Raw genomic sequence first — 14,327 nt, 5'->3', positions numbered from 1 at the left:
CATAATCATTTAAGCCTTATCCAAGTGTCACACACACACACACACACACACACACACACACACACACACACGCATGCACGCATGCAGAGTTGATCACCTACAAGCATTGTTTGAATTATCTCCGATATTATTGAAATATCTCCGATATTATCATTATCTCCAACTTGGTGATACCGATAACAGCGATAGTGATGCCGATAACACCGGTAGTATTAGAAATTCCAAGCATCAATAATGTATTACTAAGTACCGCCAACGAATCGATATCGCCAATATTTTCAATTGTGTAAATTCCATGCATCGCTTGCATTGCCAATGTATCGATATTGCCAATGTATTGCCAAAAAATTTTACTGTGTAAATTCTAAAGGACGCTTGTATCACAAGTGCATGGGCGATATTTCAATAATATCGCCAATGTAGTGATATCACAGAAAGTTTGTTTATTAAAAAAATCTATTTCAATTTTTTTATGAGCACATTGTTGTATGCAGCTTTCAATTTGTCATTGCTAATATTGATAATATCTCAATATTATCATTATCACAACATGTGCAATATCAAGACCACAATCTTTTAGTTCCTTTCTTGTTGTTGATGATTTCTTTACAAAATATCATGAGTTGTCGATATTCTATAATATTGGTGGATGTTTGGATGGAAGGTTGGATTAGATGGTTAAATGGGATGATTAGACTGTTTCTTATGACAACACATGCTTTTAAGCCCCCATTAAATGAAAACTTATTGTGTATACATTCTTTTTACAAATTTTTTTATTTTTAAATATGCAAATATGTGTATCTTAGCATCTCTTGAAGTTTCATCGAAAATTTTACTGTTTTCCCATGTTTTCTTGCATTTTTGGTTATCAGCGATATTATCGGCGATATCGATATTGTTTTTCTATCCCTAACAAGTGAAACTTGTAGCGATCTCGATGCTTCAAACACTGCCTACAAGCAGTAGTACCACAACCTCTAGTACTATCCCATCTTGCTAGCCAACTTGCCACTTGTGTATGAAATCAGTACCATGAAAATGAGAGGCGCGGCCATGAAGAAAATCAGGCCGATCAGCTCACTAGGCGGGCCACAACTGTATTTCAAGTCAGACCATCGGTTGTCCACTGATTCCAATGGTGTGGCTCATCCGATGAGCAGACTATCCTGATTTTTGGAACAGGTGATCTTCATGTTGGGGGCCTACCATTTTAATTGTACTGATGTTTACACAATTGGCATATTATTAGAAAGGATGGTGTGGTACCACAAGCTGTGGTGCCTTTGCCTGTACATGATCACTTCTCATATATATATATATATATATATATATATATATATATATATATATATATAACGGTCATTCTCTCTCTCTTATTTATTATTTTCCACTAGTATATTCTTGATGAAGAAAAATAAAAGAAATAATGTCAGATTACCTCCTTTTTCCTCTTTTTTATCATTTCCCTCAAACAACTCATTTCCGAAAGGAGCCGCTTCTATCCCATCAAAAATGCCTGCCATCGACAAGCCCAATCCGCTATCTTGGGGCTTACTACCAGTTGCATTGTACTCCCACGAGGAAGCTTGGGAAACAAGTTCTTCCATGATTTGAACTGCCCATGTATGTTTTTGCTTCTTCTCTTTAATTTTGTATGTTCTTATAAACCCTACATGCAATGATAAGATCCATAGTCATAAACCATGTCATGTTGGGTTAATAACGTTATTCATACATTCAATGTAGGATTTTTGCTAGAAAAATAAGAAATATATATCATAAATCATCTAAAAACAGGCAAATATTGGCTATGTAATGAAACAAGGGGGAATGATGTTCTCATTTTTGCATCTGTTGCATATATCATAAATCATCTAAAAAGGGGAAAAATATTGCTTAACGGATGAAACTAGGGAATGTTATTCACATTTCTGCATTTGCTTGTGTCAAACACGGGTTCTTGGAATGTACTGAAACAACAAATTTTCAAATCTGGACCATTCATCAGGTGAGCCACATGTCCAACATTCCTCAGCCCAAAGTTGGGATGGTCCACTCATTAGGTTATGGAAAATTTATGCATGGATGGAGCCTTGAGTGTCCAAAGAATAGTTGTATTAAGCCAGTCTTGGACCTTTGGCCTTTGAGCTGGCACTTAGCCTCGAGGGATTCTATGATTATTTTTACTTAATGTTTTGGCATAAATGTGTGAAGGCCATCAACAAACACTACCACTTATATTCAAAATAAACTCTGAAGTGCCTTTGGACACCACACTATTATGTAATTGATCACTCGAGGTTCGCTACAACCTGTCCCAGCATACTACTGTAGGACACATTGTGACTAGGGCCATTGGATTTGAGGTAATGTTTCAATTATTCAAACTCTTTACATGATGGGCCCCACACACCCCCACCATGATGAGGACCCCCCCCCCTAAGAAAAAAAAAAAAAAAACCTCAAATTGGAATCCAAACCCTTCGATCATTTAACTACCTTCCTTGTGATATGGACCATCTCCTTCAAATTTTATTTATTTTTATTATTTTTTCTGAAGGGCTTTGTCATTCAAATTCTTAAGAGAAGGATAGTTGGGGAAATTTTCTAGCAAATAAGGTTTTATTTTCTTCACAAGTGTTGATTCAAAAATTATGACAAACACAGGGGAGAACTCCCAGAACATATTGATGGAGCTGATATTTACACAGGCTCATCTTTGCATCCTACTCTTGTTAATACAAAGGTATAGATGTGTACCATTATATTATAAGTAGTAGAAAGAAAATATCGCATTTACCAACTGGGGATTGCATTACCAAAAATAAAAAGAAATGATGTATTTAGCTATGCATTTAGAGATCTGGCGGACAGTGATAGGTCCACCTGCCAGGTGAGACAGCTATCGAGCATTCATCTGAGGCTTGTAGGCATATAAGGAACGAGTGCTAGGTAGACTTTTCCAATATAAAGGATGTGTTCACTCCCCTCAAGGGATGACCCACTTGATGCGAATTAATTCATGTATGGGATCCTTTGTCTTTCCACAGACCCTCTTTATTAGCATTTGCCAGTTGCCCAGTCAATCTGTTGGTCAGTTGCATAACCAATCGTACTTGTCTCCCTTCCTTTTTCTTAGCAACAGTAGAGCATGCCATTCATATAAAAACCTACCCTCATGGTGGTGCTTGCAATTAAATTAATACAAGCACAACATTCATACCGTCGTGTGAGTAGCTAATTGGTGCACGAAGCTCTCAGGAAGTAGGCACGCTCACAGAAAGCGTAGCAATTCCATTCTCACACAAACAAGGAAGGACGCAAACTATTGTTCTTTCTAAAGTTGCATTTCAAATGCCCCATCTCGGTTATAGTAGTTTTTAAGCCTCTATACTATAGAGGCGTTCCTCGAAACTCCAATTTAACATTTGTTCTCTTTGTAACCTTTTCTACAAACAGCATGTCATCTACCAAAGATATATGCCTGGCAGTGTTTTAAATAGCTATGCTATGTAGCGTGTAGCTTAAAGCTACGTTGCGTAGCTTAGCCTTAACACTATGTAGCACATGAAAATAGCTTAAGGCATGTATAGCCTACGCTACATGATAATTTGCATATGCTTCACGCTACATAGACTACGCTATCCACTACATGGCTCACATTATAAGTTATTTTTCACTACAATATTAAAATTAATTAATGTTTCCAATTATTTGTTATGTTTTCCTATTTTCGATTAAAAAAAAAAAAGTTAATCTTTTCAATGCTTTTAGTAAAATAATATAAGTAACAAACTAACAAAATTAAATCAGTTTCGTTGCTCTTTCTTACCTTTGTACTTAATCATTGCCCTTTCCTATTACTTTAGGTTGTGTTTGATTGCACCAAATATTATGAAATTGTGTTAAATTTCATTATTAATCAGCCTAATTTGGTGTAGAATATCATGAAATTGGTGCAACCAAGCACAACCTTGATTAAAAATCTAGAAGTAGCATGTAGTTTATGCTACACACTATGTAGCTTATGCCTCACGCTTCTGAGGGGTGAAGATGCTATGCTACACGCTATTCTCTATTTAAAACACTAATGCCAGGAGATCTCATCTGTAACACTTGTAGTTAATTTATCTATGACAAGTGCAATAAAGAAAAAGGAAAAAAAAAAAAAAAAAAAGTGCAAGCAAGCGTCTCTTGGGCTTCTCAGACAAAGGTATCCTGGCTGAGGTCGTAAATCTGAAGTAGATCATAAAGAAGTCTAAAGCTTGCATCTTGGTGGTCCTGGAGCCTATGGTTGCAGAAAACATAAAAAGCAGGATCTGTCAAAAGTTGGGGTATGTTACTGCTGCTTCAAATGCTGAAAATGCAGGTAAAGTTTGGGTTCTGTTTATGAGTTATCTGAATGTTGTGGTGCATACTACTATGATCAATGTATCTCCTTGAAAATTGGTCTAGACGGTAGTGATGCTGATGTTTTCATGTCCTTTGTCTATGTTAATTGCAACAAGGTTTTGAGAAGGGGGCTGTGGAATGACTTGATTTCTTTGGGAAATAGCATTGCTCCCCCTTGGGCAGCCTATGGTGACTTTAATGCAATTTTTGAGGTGTCAGAAAGACTTGGAGGTAGGGAGCCTGCTTTGCGTGGTATGTATGACTTCTTCGATGTGATAAGGTGAACCTTATGGATGTGGGTGTTGTATTTGATGTCTTAAATCTAATCAGATTCTGCACAGACTTTTTGCGCAACTGCGAAAGTGCGGGTTTTGTTTCCAATTTCGTTTATGATTCTTTCCAATTTTATTTGGGATTCTTTCTAAAACTATATATATGGGTGTAAACGGGATTGAGAGGTATTCTAAGGGATTCTAAGGCTTTCTAAAAGGGTTCTAGGGTTTCTAAAAGGGTGGAGCAAGGGAGAGATTTGAGGATTACTCAAGGCTGATAAGTCTTCTCTTTGTAATTTCTGCTTTCATAGTGAAGATCTGTCGCTTTGTACCGTGGTTTTTTCCCAAAAGGGTTTTCCACGTTAAATCTTTGTATTCTCTTGTGTTTGCTCGGTGCTCTTGGATTGCCATCCTAGATCCATCTCTTTGTGATTCCGCAGCACAATCCTCAACAAGTGGTATCAAAGCAATTGTTGGGGCATAGATCTGAATCTGCAGGATTAGCATCAATGGGAAACGCCAAGTTTAATATTGAGAAGTACTCAGGCAAAAATAATTTTGAGTTATGGAAGATTAAGATGATTAGTCTATTAACCAAACAAGACGAAGTTAAGGCTCTTGAGGAGAAGAAATCGACTATGAATGACGAAGACTGGAATACTCTTAACATGAATGCTTTAGCTTCCATCTGTTTATGTCTCACGGATGAGGTTCTCTACAATGTTTTGAGGGAGAAAACTGCGGCTAGTGTATGGGCGAAGTTAGAAGATATCTATGCGAAAAAATCCTCTGAAAATCGCCTATACTTGAAGCTACAGTGGTATACCTTCAAGATAGTAGAGGGTGGAGATCTGGAGGCCCACATCAACAACTTTAATAAATTGGATTGCAAACTGCTGGATATGGAGGAAGTGATCAAAGATGAGAAAAAAGCATGTATGTTGTTGAATTCTCTTCCGGCATCATATGAGCCATTCACGGACACAATGTGCACCGCAAATAAAACTCTGAGTGTTGACACCATTATCTCAACCCTTTAAGGGAAGGTTATGAGAAAGCTAAATGGCGGCATGAGAACATCTTCCAATGCACTGTTTACGAGGGGAATAAGTACTGAGCGAGATACAGGATCGTCAAGACCTATATCCAAATCCAGGGGAAAGGCCAAAGGAAAACTAAAGTGCTGGACCTGTGGGATGAATGGACACATGAAAAAGGATTGCACAAATCCTAAAGCAAAGAAAGAAAACTCAGAGGCTTCTTCCAGGGAGGCCAATGTTGTCACATTTGATAAAGAAACAAGTAAAGGTGATGTTTTGTCCGTGTCTATGGTCGAACACTTGCATGACAATCTTAGAGATGAGTAAATCCTTGACACAGGAACATCATATCACATGACTCCTCATCGGAGTTGGTTCGCCAGTTACAAGGAATGCGATGGTAGACAGGTCTTTATGGACAATGACAGTGCCTGTAATGTTATGGCTATTAGTATTGTGAGCATCAAGATGTTTGATGGGATGGAGCGTACCTTGATTGATGTCAGGCACGTTCTTGATATAAAGAAAAGTCTGATTTCTCTCGGTGCACTCAAGGCTATGGGGTGCAAGTTCACTGGTATTGATGGTGTCCTTAAAATTTCAAAAGGGGCACTCGTGGTTATGAGAGCGCAAAGGCACGGAAACCTTTACAAGTTGATCGGGAACACTTCAGCAGGTAGAGTGGCAACGGCTGTTGCAGATTCCACGTCTGTACGAATGTTGCATGATCGTCTGGGCCACATGAGCGAGCGGGGCATGAAGGTACTATCTGATCGTTGTTTGATTCTAGCTTTTAAAATTCTGATTTAGATATATGCGAGCATTGTATATAAGGTAAACAATCTAGATTAGCTTTTAAATCTGGAAAACACGTATGTAAGGGAGTGCTTAATTATGTGCACTCTGACGTATGGGGGCCATCGCCAAAGGTTTCCATTAGGGGGTCATCATGATTTGTTTCATTCATTGACAACTATTCGAGGAAAGTTTGGGTTTACTTCATGAAACGTAAATCCGAAGTTTTCACCATATTCAAACAATGGAAGGCAATGATGGAAAAACATCAGGGCGAAAAAATAAAGGTTTTAAGGACTGTCAATGGTGGAGAATTTATTTTCACTGAGTTTAATGAATATTGCAAGGATGAAGGGATCATCAGGCACAACACGATGCGCCACACGCCCGAACAAAACGGTGTGGCTGAGCGGATGAATCGGATTCTCTTGGAGAGGGCCAAATGCATGTTAAGTAATGCTGCGTTGGGCAAGGACCTATGGACAGAGGCCGTTAACACGACTTGCTATTTGGTAAACTAGTCCCCGTCTATGGCAATTGAATGTAAAATCCTAGAGGAAGTATGGAGTGGTGATAAGCTGGACTACTAACATTTGGGCATATTTGGTTGTGAGGCTTACCCTCATGTACCGTCAATTGAGAGAGATAAGCTAGACCATAGAGCCAAAAAGTACATCTTTATTGGCTATGGTGTTGGTGTGAAAGGTTACGGGTTATTTGACAATGTCACATGCAAGGTTATCACTAGCCGTGATGTCAGATTTGATGAAAGCTCCCTATTTCACAAGAATGATCAAGAGGATGAAGAGGAACTAGAAAGGTTGATCGTAAACGTCCAGATTGACACAGATGATACTCAGGCAAAGACAGATGCGCAGACAGAGGTACAGGAGAAGGTGGAGCAGCCACCTGTGAGAAGGAACCCACCACGTGATCATAGGTTACTGGCAAGATACAGGGACGATTCTAATATCGCATATGCTCTCATTACAGATGAGGGGGACCCGTCAACTATTCAAGAGGCTTTTGATGAGCCTGATGCAGAAAAGTGGAAGGCGGCTATGGATGATGAGATTGACTCGTTGCACAAAAATCACACATGAGAGCTGATGGAGCTTCCAGTGGGTCGAAAAGCGATCTGATGCAAGTGATTATTCAAAAGGAAATAGGATAGATACAAAGCAAGGCTAGTAGTGAAGAGGTATGCTCAAAGAGAAGGATTCGACTTCATAGAGATATTCGCGCCAGTGGTTAAGCAAGTATCTATCAGATTCGTGTTGGCACTGGTTGGCCAATACGATCTCGAGCTGGAATAGATGGATGTCAAGATTGCTTTCTTGCATGGGGAGTTGGAAGAGCAGATCTACATGAAGCAACCAGAGGGCTACGAAGTTAAAGGGGCAGAGAAAAAGGTTTGCAGGTTAATGAGGTCATTGTAAGGCCTGAAACAGTCTCCTAGGCAGTGGTATAAAAAAATTGATTCTTTCGTGTTGAGTCAAAAATTTACTCGGAGTGAATACGATCACTGTATTTATTACAAAACACTGAGTGATGACAAATTCATTATTCTAGTATTATATGTTGATCGTCAGTCATTATATGTCTAAAATCAACGTACTGAAAAATCAGTTATCATGGACATTCGAGATAAAAGATCTGAGGGCTGCAAAGAGGGTTCTCGGCATAGATATTCATAAAGACAGGAAGAGGAGCAGACTTTGGTTATCACAGGAAGAATACCTTAAAAAGTGTTGATCAAGTATGGGATGGACCAGGCAAAGCCAGTGAGCATTCCCCACACGACTCACTTCAAGCTTTCTTCAGAACAATGTCCTAAATCAAATGACGAAAAGCAGTTTATATCTTATGTGCCTTATTCAAATGTGGTTGGCAATTTAATGTATGTCATGGTCTATACAAGACCAGATATTTCATAGGCAGTCGGTGTTGTGAGCAGATACATGTCAAACCCTAGCAAACAACATTGGAAAGCGGTGAAATGGCTACTTCAATACATTCGAGGTTTAAAAGACTAAGTCTTAACGTTTGAGAAGACGAGCAAAGTTGGTAGGGTATATGGATTCAGACTACATATGCAATGTGGATTCCAGAAAGTCAACTTCAGGATACTCGTTTGTATTAGCAGGTAGAGCAATTAGTTGGATGTCGAAGCTTCAATCCATGGTGGCACTTTCCACGACGGAAGTAGAATATATGGCAGTGACGGAAGCATTTAAGAAAGGTGTTTGATTAAGAAGCATGATAAATCAATTGGGACTTCAGCAGGAGGCCGTGCCGGTTAATTGTGATAGCGAGAGCGCTATCAATTTGGCTAAAAATTCTGTTTATCACTCTCGTACTAAACACATTGATGTTCGTTACCATTTTATCCAACAGGTTCTTGAAGAAGGAGGCGTAACTCTGGAGAAGATTCACACCAGCGTGAATCCAGCAGACATGCTCACCAAAGTTGTTCTTATAGAGAAGTTCAAATTCTATGCAACTTCTCTGGGCTTGGCGATGGCGTAAAATGAAGACAGAGTGTGTACGAGAAGCATTGATGAAGCTATGATGCGAGGCAGAGATAACCAAATAGGATAAGGAGCTACACGTTTGAAGATTGAAGACATGGTGGAGATTGTTGTATTTGATGTCTTAAATCTAATTAGATTCTGCGTGGACTTTTCGTGCAACTGCGAAAGTGCGGGATTTGTTTCTTATTTCGTTTATGATTCTTTCCGATTTTGTTTGGGATTCTTTCTAAAACTATATGTATGGGTGTAAATAGGATTGAGAGGTATTCTAAGGTATTCTAAGGCTTTCTAAAAGGGTTCTAGGGTTTCTAAAATGGTGGAGCAAGGGAGAGATTTGAGGATTACTCAAGTCTGGTAAGTCTTTTCTCTTTGTAATTCATGCTTTCATGGTAAAGATCTGTCACTTTGTGCCGTGGTTTTTTCCCGAAAGGGTTTTCCACGTTAAATCTTTGTGTTCTCTTGTGTTTGCTTGGTGCTCTTGGATTGCTATCCTAGATCCATCTCTGTGTGATTCCGCAACACAATCCCTAACAGTGGGTTATGTGAGCAGTCGGGTTCATGTGGTGTAACAACCACAAGGGTCCCTCTAGAACTTGTGCCAGACTTGATTTGGTGCTGATTAATTTGGAATGGGCTAACAAATTTCCCTCCTTCAAGGTTACTCATCTCCCTCGGGTTTGCTCAAATCATGCTCCTTTGATGTTGTCCATCCAAGAGGAAATGGACCGTGTTTCTAAACCCTTTCATTTCTAGCGAATGCGGGTCTCCCATGAGGGTTTTCTAGACTTCGTTAAAGTGGGGTGGGCTGAAGAAGTTGTTGACACTCCTATGATAGTTGTGCTTCTGAAATTACAGAAGCTTAAGAAAGCATTGAAAATTTAGAACAAGTGTTTGGCAACATCTTCCAAAGAGTTTGGTAAGCTAAAGACTTGGTTTTAAAAGCTAATGTGGAGGTCATGAGGTGCAACAATGCGGCTAGCAAGGCCAATCTCACCAAGACTAAGGATGAGCTTATGAAGGTGCAACTTCAAGAGGAAGTGTTCTAGAAACAAAAGGCCAAAAATAATTGGTTTCTAGGTGGTGACAAACACCAAGTTCTTCCACAAAAAAGTTATAGAACGAAGCAAAAGTTATAGAACGGAACAGAAAATCCTCCTTAAGGTGTATCAAACTAGATTTGGTGGAAAGAATTGTGGACCAGAATAGGATTCAAGAGGAAGGTATTGCGCATTTCTTCCACCTTTTCTCAATCGTAGATTTCTTGGCCCTGGGGAGTTGCTTGATTGCAACCCTAATGCCATAATGGTTGAGGACAATATGAAGTTGTTAATGGAGCCTTCTTTTGAAGAAGATAAGAATGTCGTTGTGGACCTTCCAAGGGATAGTGCCCCGCATCTGGATGGTTTCTCGGGTGCCTTCTTTACTGCCTGCTAGGATATAGTTGGCAGGGATATTCATGCGGTGACCTGTGATCTGTTCAGGGGGGGATCAATTCCTCACGTGTTCTCTAGCACTTTTATTTGTCTCATCCCAAAGGCCAAGTGCCTTAAAAAGCTTGCATAAGTTTGTGCAATTGCACGTATAAATTTTTTCGAAAGCTAATTTCAACCCGCCTGAACTATCTGCTTCATCAGATTATCTCCAAAGAACAAGGGGTGTTTGTTAAAAAGGTCAAAGCATATCGAAAAATGTGGCCCTTGCTAACGAGTTGATGAGGGAGATTGACAGAAAGGTGGGAGGCGGAAATGTTTTCTTGAAGCTGGACATGGAAAAAGCTTTCAATATATTAGATTGGGGCTTTCTCATAGTAGTCCTCCTCAAGTTCGATTTTAATGAGAATTAGGTGAGCGTAGTTGAAAATTGTTGGTCAAATTCTTGGTTCTTGATGCTCATTAATGGTCAAGCGGTGGGTTTCTTCAAATCTTCTCGTAGGCTCAGGTAGGGAGATCCTCTCACCGAGCCTGTTTATTATAGCCTCGAAGGTCCTTAGCCCTGGTTTCAAGCGTCTGCTATCTAGGGGATTCTGCTTGCCCTTCCATCTCCAACTTGGATGACACAAAATTCTGTTTGTGAATGGCAAGTTTGAATCCCTCCATATGGTCAAAGGCTTTTTGCAATCCTATGAGGATGTATTTGGGCAGAAAATTAACCTGTTAAAGAGTCGCTTCTTTGAGAGCTAGGTCTTTTGAAAGAATTTTGGGATACAAATGGGTAAACTTACCCATGACCAGTGTTTGAAGTATTGGTATTGCTACAACTTTCACTGGCCAGGGATACAGAAACAATATTGATATCGTCAATAATATCGTTGATAACCGGAAATGCAAGGAAACATGGGGAAAACGGTGGAATTGTTAACGAAACTTCAGGAGATGTTAAAATGTACATATTTGCATATTTAGAAATAAAAAATTGCACAAAGAATGCATATATAACAAGTTTCCATTTAATGGGGCCTTAAAAGCATGTGTTGTTGTAAGAAATCAGTCCAACCATCCCATCCAGACTATTTAACCATCCAACCTTCCATTCAAACATCCATCGATATTGCAAAATATCAACAACACATGATATTTCACCAAGAAATCATCAATGGTTGGAAAGGAAATGAAAGATTGTGGTCTCAATATCACGCATGTTGCGATATCGATAATATTGAGATATTATTAATATTATCAATGATAAATTGAACACTACATACAAGATACAACCATGTGCCCATGAAAAAAAAAATGAAATAATTTTTTTCTAATAAACAAAATTTTGATGATATCAATACATTGGCGATATTATTGAAATATCGTCGATACACTTGTGATACAAGCATTACCTAGAATATACATAGTCGAAAATATTGGTGATATTGATGCATTGGCAATACAAGTGACACCTAGAATTTATATAGTTAAAAATATTGGTAATTACATTAGCGATATTGATACGTTCGTGATACTTAGCGATACATTGCTAATACCTGAAATATCTAATACTACCAACGTTATCGGTATCGCCACTAGTATTATCAGCATCGTTGAGTTGGAGATAAAGATAATATCGAAGATAATTTGAACACATTCTACAACTACACCTAGCTATTAGTTGGGATGTGGGGGAGATTTGGTGGGGTTATAGTGCGGCCTGGGGCACAAAGTTTGCCACAAATTTCATCACCTTGGACAACCTCCTAAAACATAGGCAGGGGCTGAGAGAGCTCTTCAGCTCTAGGGAGTATTCTGTGTGGAATGAAAGTGACAAGAGAGCAACATGGAGGATTGAGGAGCTTGTTTTGTGCAGCTCCTTCTGGGACCGTGTGCGTGGTGTGATGGGTATTTTGGAGCCCATATATACAATGTCAATGACGGTGGATAATGAGACATCCATCGATGGGTTCTTTCTACAAGTCCACGCGGATAATAAAAGATGCCATCAAGGCTAAAGCCTCCAATTCATATAAATGGGTGCATGAAATAATTGACCATTGGAAAAGGACTCTCGAGCACCCACTTCAAAGGCGATCTTTCCCTTTGGTTACCATCTACGCTGTTGGATTTACGGAGTAAAGATCTTGTTTCCTTCCCATGGTGGTTGAATTATGAATCACTATGCTGATCAATTGTTTCGACTCCATTTCGTGGGTCTCATATGCACATTATTGTCCCTACATATTAATTACTTCTACTCTGTGTTTCGTTTCGTGTCCAACAAGTGTGCCCCCAATGGTTATGACCTTAGGTTAATTTAGTTCGGTGTCTTGTGTAGTTGTCATAGGTTCAATTTTGGTTTGTGATGGAACCTATCCTAGCTAGATTTAATAGACTAAGTGAGTTAACATGGAATAAGGCTATTGTTGGTTTAGCAAAGGTGAAGTGACTAGAAGATCTCTTTTTTTGTATGGTTTTGATAGAATGTGGGGTCCAACATATAGCTACCATGTGGGGCCGGTCCTTGGATGGCACTGATGCTAGAGACCGTTAAATATATATATATATATATATATATATATATATATATATTGGTCCATTATGCAGGTTACACTTGTTTGATAAAAATAGAAGATCAGAAAAAAGTCCAACGGTCCAAATTGAATGCACGTATGGTTCGTTTAATGAGTGTACTGCATTGATTTTTGGAATATGGCATGAAATAGGTCGCATTATGTTGTGAATGGCCCAAATCGATCACATCATCACATGCACACCTACAATGGTGGGAACCAACCCCTGCATTCTATCAAAACCCGTTCTTATTGACCTCTTCTCTCCACTTCTGTCATGATGTGTGTCATCTTCTTCACATCAAGACCCTATGTGAGACAGTTGAAAAAGCAAGGTTGGTTTTGTTAGATCGATCAATAAACCAAATATCCAACGTCGTGGATTGTGAGGCCAGGTGGAGTAGATCCTGGAAAAACCTGAGTATCCATAACTATATCAGTTCTTTTAAATGGTCAAAGTCATTGGTAAGTAAGCACTCTTTCCATGACTGAGCTCTAGGAGCCCAAAGAATGATCAATTGAAATAGAAAAGAACATTAACAAATAGCATGAATAAAGATGAACAAATCCTACTTTAGATGTCCTTAATTTATTTATTGAACATCGAGTTGAGTCAAGTGAAAACTCGGTCATGTCTTTGAGTCACCTTGACCCAACTGGACACCATGTCTAGTCAATTTCAAGTTTTTGAACTTTGGCTAAAGGAATCTAAGTAGTGTGACATTTGGACTGTCTTATCAATGGGGTTGACTATATATTGGATGGGCCAGAGGGATGAACACATAGTCCATTGAACTTTAACATCGTTCAACAGAATGGTGGAAGTTGAAATACATGAATTTATTCTCTTGTTTACTTTAATGAATTTGCATTTATTTTGTCTATTTCAACCTCTTTTTTACACTGGGTATACAAAAAATGAAGTAGAACAACACTTTTTCAAATATTCAAATATAGTTAAAAATTTTAATTACTTGGTAAAGAGTACTAACCTAATCCAAGAACTTGTAGGACCACCAGTGCAAGCTCAAAGAAATCATAGCACGTGACATAATTAGGTGGAAATGGGTGTTCATGGTTGTTGCGACTTCTTCCTTCACTTTGATTGTTTCTGCTTTTGCTACCACTACTGCTACCACCACCACCTTGCAATAAAATGTGTCTAAAGGTTAACATGGGCAAGGAAACACAAAGGCTAGGAGAGACCTAGACCCAAACATCTTTCATCAAAATAAAAAGACAACATGCTTATTAGAAGTAAATAAAATAGGGAAATGAGCCCCTCATAGAGTTTCAT

The 14,327-nt window shown here is 38.9% G+C and overlaps 1 protein-coding gene across 1 annotated transcript in view; it reads right to left on the bottom strand.

Moving 5' to 3' along the window:
- Positions 1-14,327, bottom strand: part of LOC131232462 (uncharacterized) — a 31,792-nt gene that overhangs the window by 11,206 nt on the left and 6,259 nt on the right. The window contains exons 5-6 of the mRNA XM_058228697.1: positions 14,023-14,175; positions 1,442-1,672 (exon numbers count right to left, since the gene is read on the bottom strand). Of these exons, the coding sequence (XP_058084680.1) occupies positions 1,442-1,672; positions 14,023-14,175 (384 nt within the window). The remainder of the gene's footprint in view (positions 1-1,441; positions 1,673-14,022; positions 14,176-14,327) is intronic.

This window comes from Magnolia sinica, chromosome 18 (genome assembly GCF_029962835.1).
Source record: "Magnolia sinica isolate HGM2019 chromosome 18, MsV1, whole genome shotgun sequence".
NCBI classification, from domain to species: domain Eukaryota; kingdom Viridiplantae; phylum Streptophyta; class Magnoliopsida; order Magnoliales; family Magnoliaceae; genus Magnolia; species Magnolia sinica.
This window is presented reverse-complemented; position numbering and strand designations above follow the sequence as displayed.